Source organism: Pinus tabuliformis, chromosome 9 (assembly GCF_031772625.1).
Source record: "Pinus tabuliformis cultivar Carrire ecotype Pingquan chromosome 9, CPIR1, whole genome shotgun sequence".
In the NCBI taxonomy this organism is placed as follows: Eukaryota; Viridiplantae; Streptophyta; class Pinopsida; order Pinales; family Pinaceae; genus Pinus; species Pinus tabuliformis.
The window spans coordinates 740,689,217-740,706,689 of NC_142307.1; the positions used below are offsets into that span (position 1 = coordinate 740,689,217).

General features: G+C 40.7%; 1 protein-coding gene across 6 annotated transcripts in view; it reads right to left on the reverse strand.

Moving 5' to 3' along the window:
- The window catches only part of TET10 (tetraspanin10), a 58,675-nt gene extending 44,940 nt beyond the window's left edge, over window positions 1–13,735 (reverse strand). The window contains exons 1-4 of one of the 6 annotated variants that reach the window (XM_089438398.1): window positions 13,184–13,724; window positions 12,975–13,090; window positions 12,592–12,646; window positions 12,434–12,489 (exon numbers count right to left, since the gene is read on the reverse strand). In XM_089438398.1, the coding sequence (XP_089294524.1) occupies window positions 12,434–12,489; window positions 12,592–12,646; window positions 12,975–13,090; window positions 13,184–13,237 (281 nt within the window). In that variant the 5' untranslated portion in view covers window positions 13,238–13,724. Of the gene's footprint in view, window positions 1–12,433; window positions 12,490–12,591; window positions 12,647–12,974; window positions 13,091–13,183 lie in introns of all 6 variants that reach the window. The other 5 variants (XM_089438399.1, XM_089438397.1, XM_089438400.1 and 2 more) reach the window with 5 other exon arrangements.
- Between the last annotated feature and the right edge of the window lie 3,738 nt (window positions 13,736–17,473).

The window sequence follows — 17,473 nt, forward strand, 5'->3', positions numbered from 1 at the left end:
CTCCATGGTTCAAGCTTGTGTAAAAATGAACCCATGCCCAATTTACATCTCGTGATTCCATTTTTATCAGCTAATTTCTGCTAGATGAGCCTTAGTTGTTTCATTCCATCGCCACCACTCTTTGGACAATCATATGCTTTCACTTGGTTGTTTTTTCCTTTCCTGAGGAACTGCAGCAATGAGTGGTTTTGTTAGCCAGCCTCTTAACCATTACATGTTTTGAGCAGTTCCTCCATAACCGGAACTAGTTGCTACCCTTTATACTACTCAGGGTGAGTCACGTTTAAGCTCTTTTCTGACTCGTAAAAAATGAAAAGATCGCAAAGTATTTTTCCGTTTTTGACTCGTTAAAGTAGATAAAAACAGGGGGGAGGGTTTGCTTTCAGCTCTTTTTCGACCCTTTAAACATAAAAAGATTGTCGATCTCTTGTCATTTTGAACTCATTAAAGGCTGCGAAACGTCATTCACCCAATAACGTTTACCCCTTTTTCGAGCTGGAATGAACTATTTACGAAAAAGGTACTCCTTAACTGAAATGGTCAAGCGGTTCTCTCAAGTATTATTTTCTACCTTTTCGGGTTCAAGAGACACAAATGTACGAAAAGGGACCATGTGGAGTTTTCTTTCCGTGTCTTTTTCAAACTCTCTAAACATGAAAAAGATACCGAGTTACACCTTTGTCGGACTCGTTAAAACATTAAACGACATCGAATTTGTCACCATAACGAACATGAGCTTCTCCTTCCTAGGGCTCATTAAACTTACTAGGTCGGATTCATCCGAAGGATGGACTTATAGTGCAAGCATATGCTATCCCTTTCAAGCTTGCAATTAAAAAATAATTGGGGTACCTGCCAGAAATGGTAGGGGAAAATGGGAAATTCTATCAGTTGTGTCGACAACTCACTCTTGAACATGACACTTTCTGCGTCGTGTCGGGTTGGGATATCCTCACTTCATCTTTGTCCTTCCTGGGTTGGGTCGTTTATTTTTGCCTTCCATTTGATCTCTGCCACATCATCATGACCACCGATCCCATGGATCCAAAAGTTGCAAAACTCCGAGTCGTGTCACCGATATGTTCAAGAGTTGTCCTTCTGCAGTTACACTTACCCCTGATTCTCTGTATCATCCAAAAATCATTTTGCATCCCTTTGTCTCGTGTCAATGATGTGGGATACATCATGGCCCTCCTTCGACATGGTCACTTCCTGTCGACTTCAGCTCATTATCCAGGAAGTTGACCGAGAGACTCCCTTCCAGTACCTTAGAGCTTGCATGCCTTAATGGCAAGTTCTTCGCACTCGACGACAAGTTCACATCATTGGCTTTCGATCGAGTGATTTCATGAGTGTTCGACTTCAATTCCTTTATTCACATTCCATGAATTGTGCTGATAGTACCTTGAGGACCATTGTCATTATTGGTGGTTTCTCTCGCGCTTGTTAACAGCTTACATCACCCACTGGTAATCAAGCGATTTTCTAGCATGTTCGACATCAACACATCTATTCACATGTTAGAATTTGTACTTTGATCAGGTCGTGTTATAGCGCAAGACCCTGGGCTCAGATTACGAAAGTCCAGGTTGCAAGGCGATGTGACATGGTTGTGTTGATATACATGTCTCTTTCAGATGGACCGTTGCGACCATACCATGAGTTGTCATCATATGTGATCCTTCTCATTATTGGATGGGTGCAACCATACCTTGGTTTCGATATGATCCTCTTTAACGGATGGGTGCGTCCATGCCTGGATCCATTTACATGATCATTCTCTGGATGGCTATGTCCATACCACGATTCATGTATCATTTGACAGAGCTTTAAGTGATGTATATGTATCTGTACTTGCTTGCAGGTTGTCCGAAGACAGACTCTAGTTCCCCACACTGATTCATAAAGCATTTCACCCCACTCTAGTTCGGTCTTCATGCTTTAGGGGGCATTTGTTACACAGCATTTTGTCACTGTCCCTGTACTCCCCATTCCATGATCCTGGAAGACCTCTACAGTGAACCCCACATGCTTTCCCTTCATGAAGAAACTCTCATTGTGTCCCTCTTCATGAGTAGAACAATTCCCTTTTGCATCATTCACCCAAAATATTATGTTTTTCCCAGTTTACAAGACGACGCTAATGACCCGTGTCCTCCTCGCGCCGATATGCAGGGATTACAACTGTCCCTAACGCCGATAGAACCGACTGAGCCTTTTTCCAGTCGCATCAATCCTCTTTTGGAAAGTTTTTTAAATAAGGAACCGAAGCTTCCAGCTCTAGAAGCCTCGTAACGGAAGTCTGGTAAATGTTTAGGCTGGATGGAGCCGAGGAGGTCAATTTGGGATGCTTTCCCCTATTAGGATGGAACTACCTCAAGGGATAAGACCTTCTCCGATGAGAAGAGGAACCATCTCCCTTCCATCCAAACTATATAAACCTCTCTTCTTCCCAAGCACAAGCTAGTCCTAAATAAGTTTTGGTTGAGGTTTTGATTTTGGAGTAATCAGCAAGTTATTCATAGTTTGTAGCTCTCTAGTTTGTGTATAAGGGAGAATTGTGAGTTTGGTTTAGTGTGAAGACTAAAGGGAAGAGCCTTAAGACTACCATTGTTGGGGCCATCCATGGAATGCTAGAGGAAGTGTGTGGGAACCCGGATTTGTCTGAGGAGAACAGCAACGTCAAGACATCAGTCGATTGATTTCCTACATAAAATGTCATCTCACATGTTTATAGCTTAATGTTTCTTGACTTGTTAAGTAGGTTGAATACAATTTGTATATTATCATTGTTTGTTGTTGTTTACTTGTTTCAGGTGTTCGAAAGAAGGAAACGGAAGATAGTTGGAGCAAGGAAGCAAAGTCATCACCAAGCGGAATAAGCATACTAAGAGGTAGGCCCTCTTAATTGATTCTAGCCTAAGGAAATCTTCCATAGAATGTTTGTTTGTGGCTAGACCCGCTCTCGGGCTAGAGGATTTGTTTGTTTCTTAAACACAGTCAAGAAGCTGCCCTAAACGCAGTCAAGAAGAAGACCTTATTGTTGTTCTAGGCCGCAGTTTGAGGAGGGTTTTCATGTGCCCTAAGCTGTTGTCCTATTCTGCAGTCTCAAGTCTTAACCCAGCCACAAAGAATGAGAAGAATAGGCCACAGTCCTAGCTATCAAAGAGAAGACCAAACGCTGCCTAAACACAGTCCATGGAGAGGATCCTATCAGCCATTAGACGATGTAAGGCTATGCAGCAAAAAGGTTGATAGGAAGTCATTGGGTAAAGATAGTTGGGTTGTCTTGCTGTTGGGCTAGGCCGCATGCTAGCAGCATAGAGGACTGAAGTTTGATATGACAGCATATTTAGGTACAGCAAAATGGACAGTATGGTGCAGTACAATATGGTGCAACACATGATGTAATAAGATGCAGCTTGGTTGTATCAGCATGGTTGTATTGATAGTATGTTTAGCATACTTGGATGGGTACAACATGATAAATGCAGTGACTGGTGTGGGCAGCATGGATGCAGTACTATGTTGCACAATGGTACAACATGGTGATGATGGGCATGTAGACATAGCAGCAGCACGATGCATTGCAGCAGCTTGTTGGTGATGGGTACAACAGTGATGGAATGGTGCAACATAGTGCACAGCAATGGGTACAACTCAATGAATGGGTGCAACTCAGTGATAAGAGCAGCTCAATGAATGGGTGCAGCTCAGTGATAAGAGTAGCTCAGTGAATGGGTGCAGCACGATGATGAGGTGCAGCATGGTGATAGAGTCACCTTGGAGGATCAGCATCCCTTCACCTAAGTCCAAATCAACTACCTCATGTGACATCTTTGAGAAGATCTCTGCTCTTATTTAAATAAGTCAAAATATTGACTTCTGATGTATATGTATTATCTCTCTCTCTTTGTTGAACAATTGAAGAACATATAAGAAGATTGATCAAGGGTTTCCCCACATTGGGGTTTGTCCTTGGCTGGCGCCACATCTTGTGTCCTCTTGTCTTGGCTTGTCTTCTGCGATTTATGTTTATGTTCTATCTGCATTTTACTATCATGCTAAATGTGATTGCTAATCTGGAATTCATATTGAGCTAATATGGAAAATTGAAGTAAATTTGCTATCAGCATAGAACATACCTAAAATTAACAGTTACCAAATGAGGAAAATGACTCCTCTATATATACACAACGTTGAGGATGTAGAGACACGTCTGTTGGGCTTCATGAGCCTACATTAGACTTCTGGCCGACCTTGACAATTTGTCCATAGAAGAAATAAATTCATAATTCCATTTCTACTTGTCAGAATGAAATAATCTTTAGATCAATCCTACACCTCTCGAAAAGAGGAATCCAATAAAAATATCATCTCCATCATATGAGTTGTCCAAGGTGGATTTTCGCCCTAGTTGCCAATTTTAACAATATCCCTGCAGCCTCACTTCACCACCTAAGGCATATCTCAAACCATATCCAACTACACCACGCAGATACCTCAACACATGCTTTGTTGCAACCCAATGCACATGCCTCAACTCAAACATATATGGTTCAAGGTGTTCACTACAAAAAAAATATATGGCCTAGTGTTCATCAAGTACACCAAGGATCACACCAATTGCCTGTACAATCTGAATCTAAAGCAGAATCACTCAGCTTCTTCAAATTGGTCACCATAGGTGTAGCCATGGACTTGCAGTCTATCATAACAAATCTCCACAAAATCTTAACAATGCACTTCCCTTGTCCGAGGAAGATCTCATTAGGTCTCTACCACACCTCCAATCCCAAGAAATAATGCCTCAGGCCAAGATCCTTCATCTCGAACTCCAAGGCTAAATCTCTCTTGCACCCAATGATGAGTCTCTTTGCCCCAATAAGGAATAGATAAACAACATATAGCACCAAGATCAAAGGATCGCCATCAACAACCATGAAGTAAAGGTCAAGATCCGCATCACTCTTGGTGAAGCCCAAAATCATCAAGTACCCATTAATCCTGGAATACCATGCCCTAGGTTACCGTTTGAGTCCATACGAAGATTTCTTCAATCTGCAAACGTGGAACTCCTTCCCATGTACCTCAAAGCCCTGAGGTTGCTCTATGTACACTTCTTCCTCAATTACACCATTAAGGAATGCGACCTTTACAGCCATTTAATGTAATCTCCAACCCATAACAGAAGCAATAGAAACAATAGTCCTAATAAAAGTGTACTTGGCGACTGGAGCAAATGTCTCTTCATAGTCCACTCTTTTCTAAGAGAACCCTCTCACCACAAACCTCACTTTGTACTTCTCAATGCTGCCATCTGTTGCATGCTTGATCTTATAGATCCACTTGGAAGTCACTATTGACTTCCCCTCAGGTCTCGACACTATCTCCCACACATCATTCTTCATGATGGATTGATACTCCTCCATCATGGCATCCTTCCAAACCTGTTGGCTTGTTGCCTCCTCATAACTAGAAGGCTCAAAATCAATGATGTGGCTCATCAATGCCATATGGCTCGAATACCTCTGTGGTCGTCTACTCTCCCTGAAGGTACCACGGGAGTTGCATGCCTTTCTACATCCTGCAAAGTGTCATGAAGCCATGTTGGCCTATTTCTAGGCACGACAACATCTTTAGGTAGATCCACTCGCTCTGTTGGCTCTACTCTGATACTGTCATGTATCAATGCATGCGCTGGATGTCCTAACAATATGTACAGTCCTCCCTCTCGAACACCAATCACTCTTGTTGAGTCTATGCTCGAGCCCTTAGGCCATACAAGAACCTAACAATAAAAAAATGCAACTCCATAACCTATATCATCCAACGTTGAGATAGAGAGCAAGTTCTTCTTCAAATTTGGTACAAACAAAACATCTCTCATGTGTAGAGAATCTTCGGATTCCAGTTGAAATGATGTTGTCCCAACTCCTTTCACTGCATACTTGGTTTATCCCCAAGTTCCACCTACAATGTTGAATCCTTCTTTGTCAAATCAAAGAGAGAATCTCGAAACCAATCACATGCCTAAAAGCATTGTTGTCCACCAACCAAACATCACAGCCATCTGTAATAGTGCTTGTAAGAGTGGAGACAAAGAAATATTCTTTTGACTTCTTCTAAGGTGGATGTTTATCATCATCATCAACATCAACTGCTAATGTATGTTGTTTTCCTTTCCTTTTCTTCTAAGAACACTGAGAAGCATAGTGACCAAAATCGCAACAAATGAAGCACTTGATCTTTGACATATCCTTCTTCTTCTAATCTGGAACTAAAGTTGGTCTTCTACCTATATCAAACTTTCCAAAATTTCTTCTTCCCTTTCCTTTTTGTGCATAAGTTGCAAGTGCTTGAGTTTCTTCATCCTAGGTCTTTGCAGCTGCTCTTGGACAACAAGTTGGCCTCCTCTCAAACACAATCAATCCATAGTTTATCAAACTTGGGCAAATTTTCTCATGCACAAATTCCCTTAACAAATGGCTCCCATAAGGAAGGAAATCCATTGAGAGTCACTTTAACAAGCTTTGTATCATAAATGGTATCTCAAATGGCTCTAGGTTCATCTCTCAACTAGGAGACTCTCATAAGATAGGAGACAATAAAATCTAATCTAGACATCATCACGTTATGGTCCTTTATGGAATCTATCAAGATTCTCTTAGCCTTGGCTTCATTCTTCTTATACTTGGTTTTCTCCTCAGATCCCTCTGGCTATGGAATGACCTCCTTCACATGATCTTGAAGATCAATTTCTTCCAATACAAGGAGTATCCTGGTCTTCCAAGATCTAAAATTAGTAGCACCATCCAACTTGTCTTCTACTCTGAGACTTGGCACCATTTTGACAAGAGATCAAAAAATCCAATCAAGCTATTGAATATTGTCTCTTAGGTTGACTTCAATGGTTGATCTTTCAACAAAGCTCTGATACCATGTTGAAATTCTATGCCAAGTGTAGTAGAATACAATTTTCTGCCATATAATTAATTTTCTAATGATTTTTCACATGGTATCATTGAATAATTACACTCTAAAAAATCTCAACAGTTAATGTTGTGGAAACAATAAAGATCATAGAAACACAGCCATGCACAATAGAGACAATAATTTTACGTCGGGAAACCTAACCTTGGGAGAAAACCCAAAAAAAATTCTTAGGAAAAATTATTCTTCAGCAAAGTTTACAAATCAGCTATTTGTCTAGAAATCTGTGCCAATAATCCAAGTCAAAATACCAATGAAATCTGGTCAAAACTTCAGCAAGTCAGCATTGGTCAAACCAACCAAAATAATCAAAAGTCAACACTAGTCAAACAATCGACTTTGTGGTCAGCTCGGCCTATAGTCAACTTCGGTCCTATAGTCAATAGCCTGAACATGCGGCCCTCCTGCAGTCAAACATCCCAGGTCAACGTCGGTCAAAATCGCCCTTCCTTCACACATGTGGCCTCAAGAAGGATAAAAGAATGATGAGGAGAGAGAAAGACTTGCTCTTGGTTGGTGATCAAATGAGACATCACATCATCTATTTCTACATGTCAAAGGGGTGTGACAACCCAAGGGACACGCCCCTTCACTGGTTGGCCGACTTGTCTCAATAAAATAAAAATTCATCCAAGGCCGACTTAAAGACCCTTTTGTCCTGCAAGAATACCTCCTGATGCTACACAAAAAATCAGCAGGGAGGAGGGGAGGGAAGGGGATCATCCTTGATCCCAAAAGCTAACTAAGAAACAAGTTGTGAACAGGGATTGGGAGTAGCAACAAACAGTTAGGCTGAAGCACTAGCTCTATTTCAAGGGATAAAACTCCTAGACCCAAGCTGCATCAGGAATATATTATGATTATTGGGGACTCATCCATAGTCATAAGACTTAAGAGCAAAATGAATATCCCATCCAATGGCAAACTTGCAAGACTCATCCTAGGAATACAAAAGGAAACACATCACTTTGACACAACAGAATATTACCATGTCTTAAGAGCAGCTCAACCAATAGGAAGATGATCTCGCTTCTACAACCTCCTATCAGGATTGCAGAGTCTTAGAAACAAATAAGGGACGTCCATCTTTCCCATACCTTAATTCTTCGTGATGATTGACATAATTGATTGCATGCCCAGAACGTTTGCATTCAAATGGCAAGGCAAAGACCCTATGAGAGAACACATAATGATGGATATCACATCTATAGTACTTTCACGCATTTTTGTCTTTAAGAAAAACTAGCAATTTCAGATGGGTTCGATGACTAGGTGGTTTGAAGGTAAGACAATGGATTTAACTGTTGGTTTTGGTGGCTCTAGTTTGGTTGAGCCCTTGCAAGTGCACCTATTCAACTTCAACACATCCCATAAGCCTTAAGACCATTGGACATACTTTTGTTGAGTTCTTAGTCTATATGATGAATGCATAACTGGCATTGATGGTAGTCTGCCTCATGGGTTTGTTTGCAATTCAAGAAATTTCTTGTCCATGTTTGTGGTGTTTCCTCTGTTGTTTGGGCAGATTTCACTGGGACAACTCCACCCACACAAAAAGAGAAGTGTGGTGTCTATGGAGAAGCCACATCTGGGTGCTAGCATGGCAATTGAAGCAGCTTATCTGAAACATTAACGTGTCAAATCCTTGTGAAATCTTTCGAAATCATAGGGTCCTTCACATGCATGAAGATCTTATAAAGGATAACAGAACTTCGATATTTTATGTTATAAGCAGAGTGCATGGCCAAGAGAAAATTCATAACATTCAGCATCCACTTATAATGGAAACCATGATACAGTAAAGCGACAAATTCAAGCCTTAGAAGTAGAATGTATCTTGTTTTGATACCAGGGCTGTAATTTTTAACAGGGGCTCTCAATCCGCTGCCTTTGACTATAGAATGTCCATGGGATCAGTGCCTGGGGACCCCAAAGAAGAAGAAACTATTCATCAAGTTCTGAGAAATGTGGACATGGAGAATCAGGTACCCCTGCCTTATTATGTCAACCAGAATGAAGTGCACAGTAATCATATCTTTCATTAATAATAATTTTGCCATGTGTTTTGCAAAATAGATCTCGTCCTGGGAGTCTTTTTTAGAATCTACACTACCAAAAGCTTTCAGATATCCTCTACGAAGGATAGTAGTCTTTTTTTGCATCAAACTTTTTTTATTTTGGTCAAATGCTGAACTATAGACTATGTGATAGCTTTCTCTTTGTATTATCATGTTGACCAGTGTTATAGACTATGTTACAGCTTTCTTTTTGTATTATTATGCTGGCCAGCATGGCCACAGCAATTTTCTAATACATATCATAACCGTTCTTGTTGAAAAATAAAGACTGAGAATCGATAATTTCAAGGAAAGCTAAACAAAAGAAAGCTCAAGTGAATCTTCCAATGATATCTAATACAAGTTTATAAAATCGTGATACGGCAGAAGGCTCAATATTACTTCAATCTGATAGTAGCCAAATCCAAAAGGATCAACCATCACTCAATCAGTCCTCATAACACAATTTGCTGCAATCAGATTGCATTGTCATAAGCATAAGTTACTCGCCAAAACATCACAGGGTACGTCTTCACAAACCCACAACTCTAATGCAATCCAATGCCCTAGCTGTGAAAAAAAAATTGTGCTTAGTCCAAAACAAGATTCGCAACTCTATACAGTGCCATATCACAACTCATGCAACCATTTTGCAGACCTCACATATCACAATGGTCTCACCTCTAGAAGGGCACACCAATCACAAAATTCTCACATCACATGACATGCAAAAGAAGTGTGATTCCTAACATATGCTTGTCAACACGATCACTATATCACCAAACTTAATCAAACTTAGGGCACACAGCAACAAAACCCAGATCAATGTATCATAAGCACGATTGTTACAGTGATACTATCATACCTAAAAATAAATCAAATCACCCTCCACAGGACATAGTTTTACTCCTTTCCGCAACCCTCGCTCTAATGCCATGATAGGATTGCATGATGTGCAATGCTGGTGTTCAAAAACACCAATAAACACATCTTCCAAAGAAAATCCCAAAGAGCACAAAGCATTTTGTGTATTGTGCATGTTGAATGAGATTAGAGCCTCACCAGTAAAGAGGTTTAGGGTTTACCCCTAAGATAAAGGGTGGGGATAAAGGGTGGGATCACAATATCCAATAAAGTGATTAACCATTAATGAAGGAGTGATCAAAAAGCCCCAAAGATCCAAACAACACTTCAAGTTGGGTTTACATTAAATATTCTCACAAATGGTTAGGGATTTAACTTGTTGATATTTCTTGTTACATGTTGCTTTCTTTGATTGAGTTGACGTTGGCAAGGGTTTGGCTATGAAAAGTTGCTAGATTTTTAAAAAAAGTTGTTCTAAAGGATCAACTTCATCACCATCTCATAGTCCCAAGTTAAAGGTGGCATTCAAAAAGGAATGCCTAGAACTGAGGGGCAAATCAGTCCTATAGCAATTGGTTTCACATGCCATCTCTGCTAAAAGATAAGTATCAATTGTTTGCATCTTGTATATTCTCTCTATCCACACATACATGTGTATGTATGTGTTCCTCTATTTATTCATACATATCTATTCTTTTGTACCCATTTTGTATATTTTCTTTTCTCCACAGATACATCGTATATATATGGATAGAGCAAGTATGGATAAAGAAAAATAAACAAAATGGATACAGAAGAACCAATGTTTCAAATACCATTTCAGAGAATATGTCTCTGAGGGTCTGGAAAGAAAATTATTGGAAATATCATGGAAAATATCAGCAAAATTAAACTGGACCTCAAAAAGCAGAAAATTTCAGACATATCAGCAACCTGAAAACTCAGGAGAGATCTCAAATCAGAGATATTTGCAACACCAATAAGAACACATATACATGAATATTATGTATGTACGTATGTATGTTCTCTTGTTTGAAAGAGATGAACCACTCTATTATTATTGGCTCCATGACTGTACCTAATAGATGCGCAGAGTCTTGAATGTATTTAGACTAAGCAGCCTTATGGCTTAACCAATCATATCTGTGATGTTGTCTTAATGCCTTGTATGGTATAAGTGTCAAGTGATTTATATGCTCCGCATGCAATTAGACGGAAATGTTTCGTAGTTTTAAGTTTTAGCAATCAGTTGCCAGACTGTTGGCAATGATGTTTTGAGATCTTGAAAAGATGATGAATGGTGTCTTTAAGAGAAGTGAAATGTTAAATTATTACAGTTGGGTAATAATGCCAGATCTGTGACAAATCCTCACAGTATATTTTATTTTAAATGGTCGGTTTATGATTGAGAAGTAACTTGGTAACGGTGATCTCAGTGAGCTAGCTCGAGTGGTTGAGTGCTTTGAGCTTCATGCATGAGGTCTCAAAATCAATCCCGGGGGCTGACAACCTCTGTTGTGTGACTCACTTGATGTCTCTACCAGGTCAGGTGTTGTAATCAGCTGTGACAGGCTTACACTGATTACCATCTGCAAAATGTGGAGAAGTATCCAAGGGTTTCCCATGAGGTTTTCCTTGGAAAAAAAATGGCAACTATGGTAGAGCACGAAGAAAATTAGTTGAAAGGGGGAGAGGGACATAAACAAGGTATTCTACAGTAATTGGCCACGTTCATAATCGCTTTTGAAAAGATTAAGTAATGGTGGCTTGGATTATACTCGTATAAAGTTTGAACAGAAATCTTTTTATATAAGCCCCAAGGATAACGTTATTTGTCACATTTAGTTTGAAACATGTTTTCTCGAAATGCTCAATACATATCAGTAAAACAACTGAAACATGTAGGAACTTGGAAGTGAAAAGGTGTTATCTTTAATGTCACCAGACTTCGTATTTAGTCTCACAGAGTTCTAAAGAACTATGTTTCTTGGCTCCTAGCACAGATCGGGCTGCCTGCAGACAAAGCACAATTTTTTGAGGAAGACGAATATAGGTTGGACCCCCCTTCATCGCAGTACTAACTTATGTACTCAGAGACTTTTATGGGGATCTTCACTGTCCCTGTTGCTAGCAGTGGTTGCCCTTTCAAACCACATTTTTCATTACAAATTGCAGATGTGTACATACTTTAAACACCAAGAGCTAAAGGCAACATTTTCTATGAAAAAAGGAAAAAGACTGTTATGGCCTAACTATTGCAACATTCATTCCATTTTGCCAGTGTGTAATGTTGTCATTAGAGCTGTCAGTTAGTCCAACAGCCACCAATTAAGATCCTTTCAATTCGTCTTAACAAATGTATAAATATGGATGCAAATATTGATTGATCTGTAAAACCAATGCATGAAAAGGAACAATGCTAATTATCAGCGACATTCCAAAGAGAGAAATGGCAGCCCAAAACACACTGAAAGGAGACGGCATGGAAGCCAAAGAATAAAAATAAGAAGAGAGCTTACGCGAATACTGTGAACGAGGCAATGCCCACCAGCAGCAAAAACATGAGTATCAAGTACTGCAAAAGCATAGTCAAGGACTCTCTTCTCCTCTATCCATTTGACTTGTAAAAGATCAGTAATACTTAAAATGGAATATTTAATAGAATTTCAAAGGATACAATCCATAAGAGTATAGATATGTCTTTCAGAGCTCCCATAAACCCAGTCAATGATCTAACAAGGGCAACACATCAGGCATCCATTAATGTTAGCTTAACGAATGTATACTCAGTAAAAATAAATAGAACACAAAGGTGGTGGTAGGAATATGTCCGTCGGCTGTGGCCTAGAGGTTGTGAGGTGTGTCTCCACAATAATGACCCCAGTTCAGGCCCCAACTAACAAAGAAACCCGATCATGGGAACTAGTCACTGAGTTTGACAGCCCCCCGCATTGAAGTAGGTGTACGTTGATAATGCAGAGTTGGGTACATAGACCCCAACTAAACATATAGAACATAAACAAATAAGGTTGCAATGGAAGTGGGTAGAGCAATACATACATGAGAAAAACAAAACCTCCAATGGCGAGGACAGGCAGAGTGAGGAGCTTGTCACACTCGTTATGATGTCTGGTGCTCAGCCATATCCCCATCCCTGCAACCCCCACAGACACCACCTGCAATTTCAACCCCCGCTACTCCTTCACTACAAATGCATTATAGCAAATCATATTCATATGAATCCACATAATTCATGTTCATATCCATACCAGAGTGAAGAGATTGAGCCACAAGACAACGAAAGTGGTGCCATGCGATCCCATTCTGAGTCCCTTTCCAGATTAAGATAAGGTGAAATTGACCTAAATAAGCCACCATTTACCTTTGGGTGGTTGTACTCTTTCCTCGAGCACACTAAAAGTGTTCTATTGGCTCACTGCCTCTGCACTTCTTCTTTCAGTGTTTTCCACAGTCCAACTCATTCATCACATTCATGCAAACGCTTGGATTCATCATTAAACTTTGTCGTGAAGAGAGGGGAAACAAAAGAAATGGAATGTAAACAGAATTGAGTGCACAAACACTCTCTCTATCATAGGTGCACATGACCGTTTTCCGAATTCTATGCGTCTAAACTTGCCAACCTAAAGGAAGCTTCATCATTGATAGGTCCACAGCATCTCTTACCTGTCATGAAAAAATTATTTTGCCACGATTTAAGCTTACGTATAATCCAGGTAAACAATCGTCGGTGAGAAAGATCGTATATTTTAGGTCCCCACTTGGCGCACCATGGGGCCAACGTGCTCATCCAGCCACCCGCGCTAAGTCCTTCCTCACCCTAGCTCGTTATGCCTTTGGGGATATTTTGCTACACTTCATGATTAACATTTTTTTGAAATGAAATGATATTTTAAGGTTTACGTGACTAACAATAGTTTATGAAATCATTAGTTTTTTGTTTTTTGTTTTTTGCAATTCAATTTTTTTCCGATTTATATTGATGATGCGCTGACTCAACCTTCCAACAATCCCCTCTATGAAAGACAATTCCAAGAAATTGATGCTAACATGTTTCATAACTTTCTCTCATGTCTTTGAATGTGTCACATTCCAAAATGAAATGTTTTTCTGATTCCACTGTCCCAGATGTGCAAAATGTACACACCTGTTCTTCCCAAGCTTCTTTAGGCCTTTTCCACCGTCTTGTTTCACACCGAAGTTGATGCGAGTTAGTCCTTAATTGAGCAATAAGAACCTTTGCCCTCCACGAAATGTTAGCTCCAATGAACTTTTTTTATTGTAGATCACACGTAGGGTTGAATTCCTATATGTAGTACTTTTTCTTTCTACCCAACTCTTTTCCCCGTACCCTTTTACGAAACTTCTCCATAAGAAAATTCTTTAGCTCCTTACTATTTATGGGACACGCATTGAGGTAGATATTCCATTTTTGCATCCATGTGTAGTTTTGTTTCATCCATGTTTTCTTTCTTTCACTCATGCATTCATTGAAGATAACATTAGGCCATCTACCTACTCTCATTTGCTCAATTCTTTTTAGATATCTTATAAGCAACACCATAGCAATTGCTTCGATGGGAGTTGCTCCTGTCTCACTCAACATTATCTCATAAGACACTGAACTTTTTATTTTGAACTTGCTCATGATGAAGCGTTTTTGGATTTTCTCAATTTGTTTCCATTTTGAGACAGTGATCCGGATTTAAACAGGAACGCAATAAATTACAGAGATAACCATAAACACAGAGATGTAGCGGAAATAATACTTCATTTCATTAATGTAAAATACTTAAATATGCTTACAAACAGCAATGGAAATAAACCAGCTAAGGCGATGGTAGCTTATCTCTGAGAAGAGATGTGGTGGCTACATGCCTCTAAACTATGTTACAATGAGACTCGAAGGCCTATTTATTGTTGAGAAACAATGGAAAACCCTTAACATCCCAAAACCTAACCCTAGAAGATGAAACGCCAAATTGTGGGCCCCGTTTTGGGTAAGTTGGTACATCAACTTCCCGGAGTTGTAACTTTGGCATACGATCTTCGTTTGACGCGTACAATAGCTCATTAGAAAGATCTATCCGAGCAATACAACTTTGGTAGATTAATGTTGCTATCAGATTTCTCAAAAAATGTCGTTTAGGGCCTCAAAACGGCTCCGGAAGTTCAAGACCCGAAAAACTGCTAAAAATAGTAAATTGTGCTACAATTACGGAAACTGAAAAAATGAAAGAGACAATTGTGGGGGTCCAAGTGGGATAGGTGGGTGGCCACCAACATCCACCTGGATCATTCCTCCCCCCTTAGGAAGCAATGGTCCCCATTGCGTTGAGTTCCTCCATCTGCTGAACTTGGTCCCTGGTGAGTTGTTCTACAATCTCGGATGTGTCCAGTAATGGTGGGAAGCATGGTCGAGGGCGGTACACATTGAACACTTGGTGCAGGCGAAGGAATGGAGGAATGCTATGCTCCAAAGCATTATTTCCCGTAGCCTTGGTACTGGTGTAAGGACCATGTCGGAGTGGTCTGAGTTTCTGATGGGCTCTTGTAAGGTGTTCTTTCTGCAGATGCAACCAGACTTTGTTGCCCGCCTGAAACTTGTGTCGTGGCCCTGTGGGTGGGGAGAAGTTGTTCCTGTGTTATGTCATGACCGTATCCCTTTGTTGCTACTGCTGCGTGGAGGAACCCTTCACGAGGGTCATGGATGTGGTGACGATCTTCCCCTTAATTTAGGAGTGAACCAGATAGAAAATGAATTTCCTAGTCTGGGAGATGAGCTTGCTGCCTTTCTTAGCAGTGATCAAAGAGGTGGCGGTAGGTGGGGCTACCTCTGGTATCCTGTATAATGAATCATCCAAAGAAATAATAACAGCGCAAGGCCTTAACTCATACACAACATGTTGCCTCCACAGGTATGGTTGGCCTAATAGTACATCACAAACATCCAGAGGTGTAACATCACATAATACCTCGTCTGTGAAGGGCTTGATGTTGTAGGGAAGGCGGCACTGCTGACGAACTTTAAGATCTCGTCCTTCATGAAGCCACCCGACACTGTACAACTGCGGGTGTGGTGTACTCGGTAGGCCCAGCCGCTTCACAACCTCTGCTGAAATGAGGTTCTTTTGGTTGCCACTGTCGACAATGAATTGCAGCGGTGAACCCTTCACCCACATCTGTGACTAGAAAATACATTCCCCCCCTCCTCTCGATCTTCGGGCTCATTCTTCTGGATCTTGGCAGTGGTAACAGTGACGCTGGGCTTCACATCAATGATCTGCTTCCGTTTGCCATTCCCCTTGTCAGGTTTTGACTCAGGGTCGGAACATGCATCTGATTCTGAAGCCTTCAACTCGGGCACCAGCAACTGCTTGGTCGACACTCACTTGTATTATGAGTGGGACTCTTGTGGAACTCACACCACTTTCCTGTGTCCTTCTTTGACTTCGTGGTGTTGTTATTGTCTTGTGGCTTCGATGGGTTGTCTTGGGTCACCCCACCTTGGCTTTGTCCTTTGGTCTTTGGATTCACAGATCCAAAGTCTCTCTTCTTTTGTTTGAACTTTTGCTCGATTTTGACAGCGTAACGGTATGTTGTGCCGAGCGAGGAGATGTTCAGGAACTCCATCTCTTCCTAGATGTATCTGTGTAGGCAGTCGTGGTATTTGAGTACCAAATGCAGCTCAGAATCTTTGATACCCAACTATGTGCGAAGGGTATGAAAAATGTTTGTGAACTCCGGCACATCTTGGTCTCGTCCCTGCCGCAGCGTGGTCCACTTTATGTATTTGTCCTAATAGCTTTTGACAGGGTAGTACTGCTCCTTGATGGCATCCCGGAATGAATCCCAAGTTGGTGCGGTTGAAAATAGTGAGCCCGTACTTTCATTCTTCTTCTCACAGTAGGTTTCCCACCGGTCCTTAACGTGGGGGCTGCTTTGAGAAGAGCGAAAATAATCTTTTCCCAACTCGAAAAATCATGAACAAAAAATACCCTTCCAGCAGATTTAACCATTTATTTACGACATCTGCATCTATTTGACCCTCGAAGATGGGGATTTCAAAATTAACTTGTACCTTAAAGGGCGTGGCGTTTCGAGAGTAGCTGTTGGAAGCCGATGCATCGCCTTTAGGTAGCCGCTGAAGGATCTAGGCAAAGTTGTCCATCATCACGTTCCTTTGTCGCTCGAGGGCTTCTTCGAGCAAGATTTTGATAGGATCTCCTACCCCCTCGTCTTTCTTTTCATCCGCCATGGGAGGCCATCGGGATTTGCAATGCTGGTCTTGCAAAGGTTTGACCAATTCAAGCCCTAACTCCTTATATCCTGACCTCATTGGGGACATGCAAAGAAAAACAGAGAAAAAGCAGACCGCTCTGATACCACTGATCCGGATTTAAACAGGAACACAATAAATTACAGAGATAACCATAAACACAGAGATGTAGTGGAAATAATACTTCATTTCATTAATGTAAAATACTGAAATATGCTTACAAACAGCAATGGAAATAAACCAGCTAGGGTGATGGTAG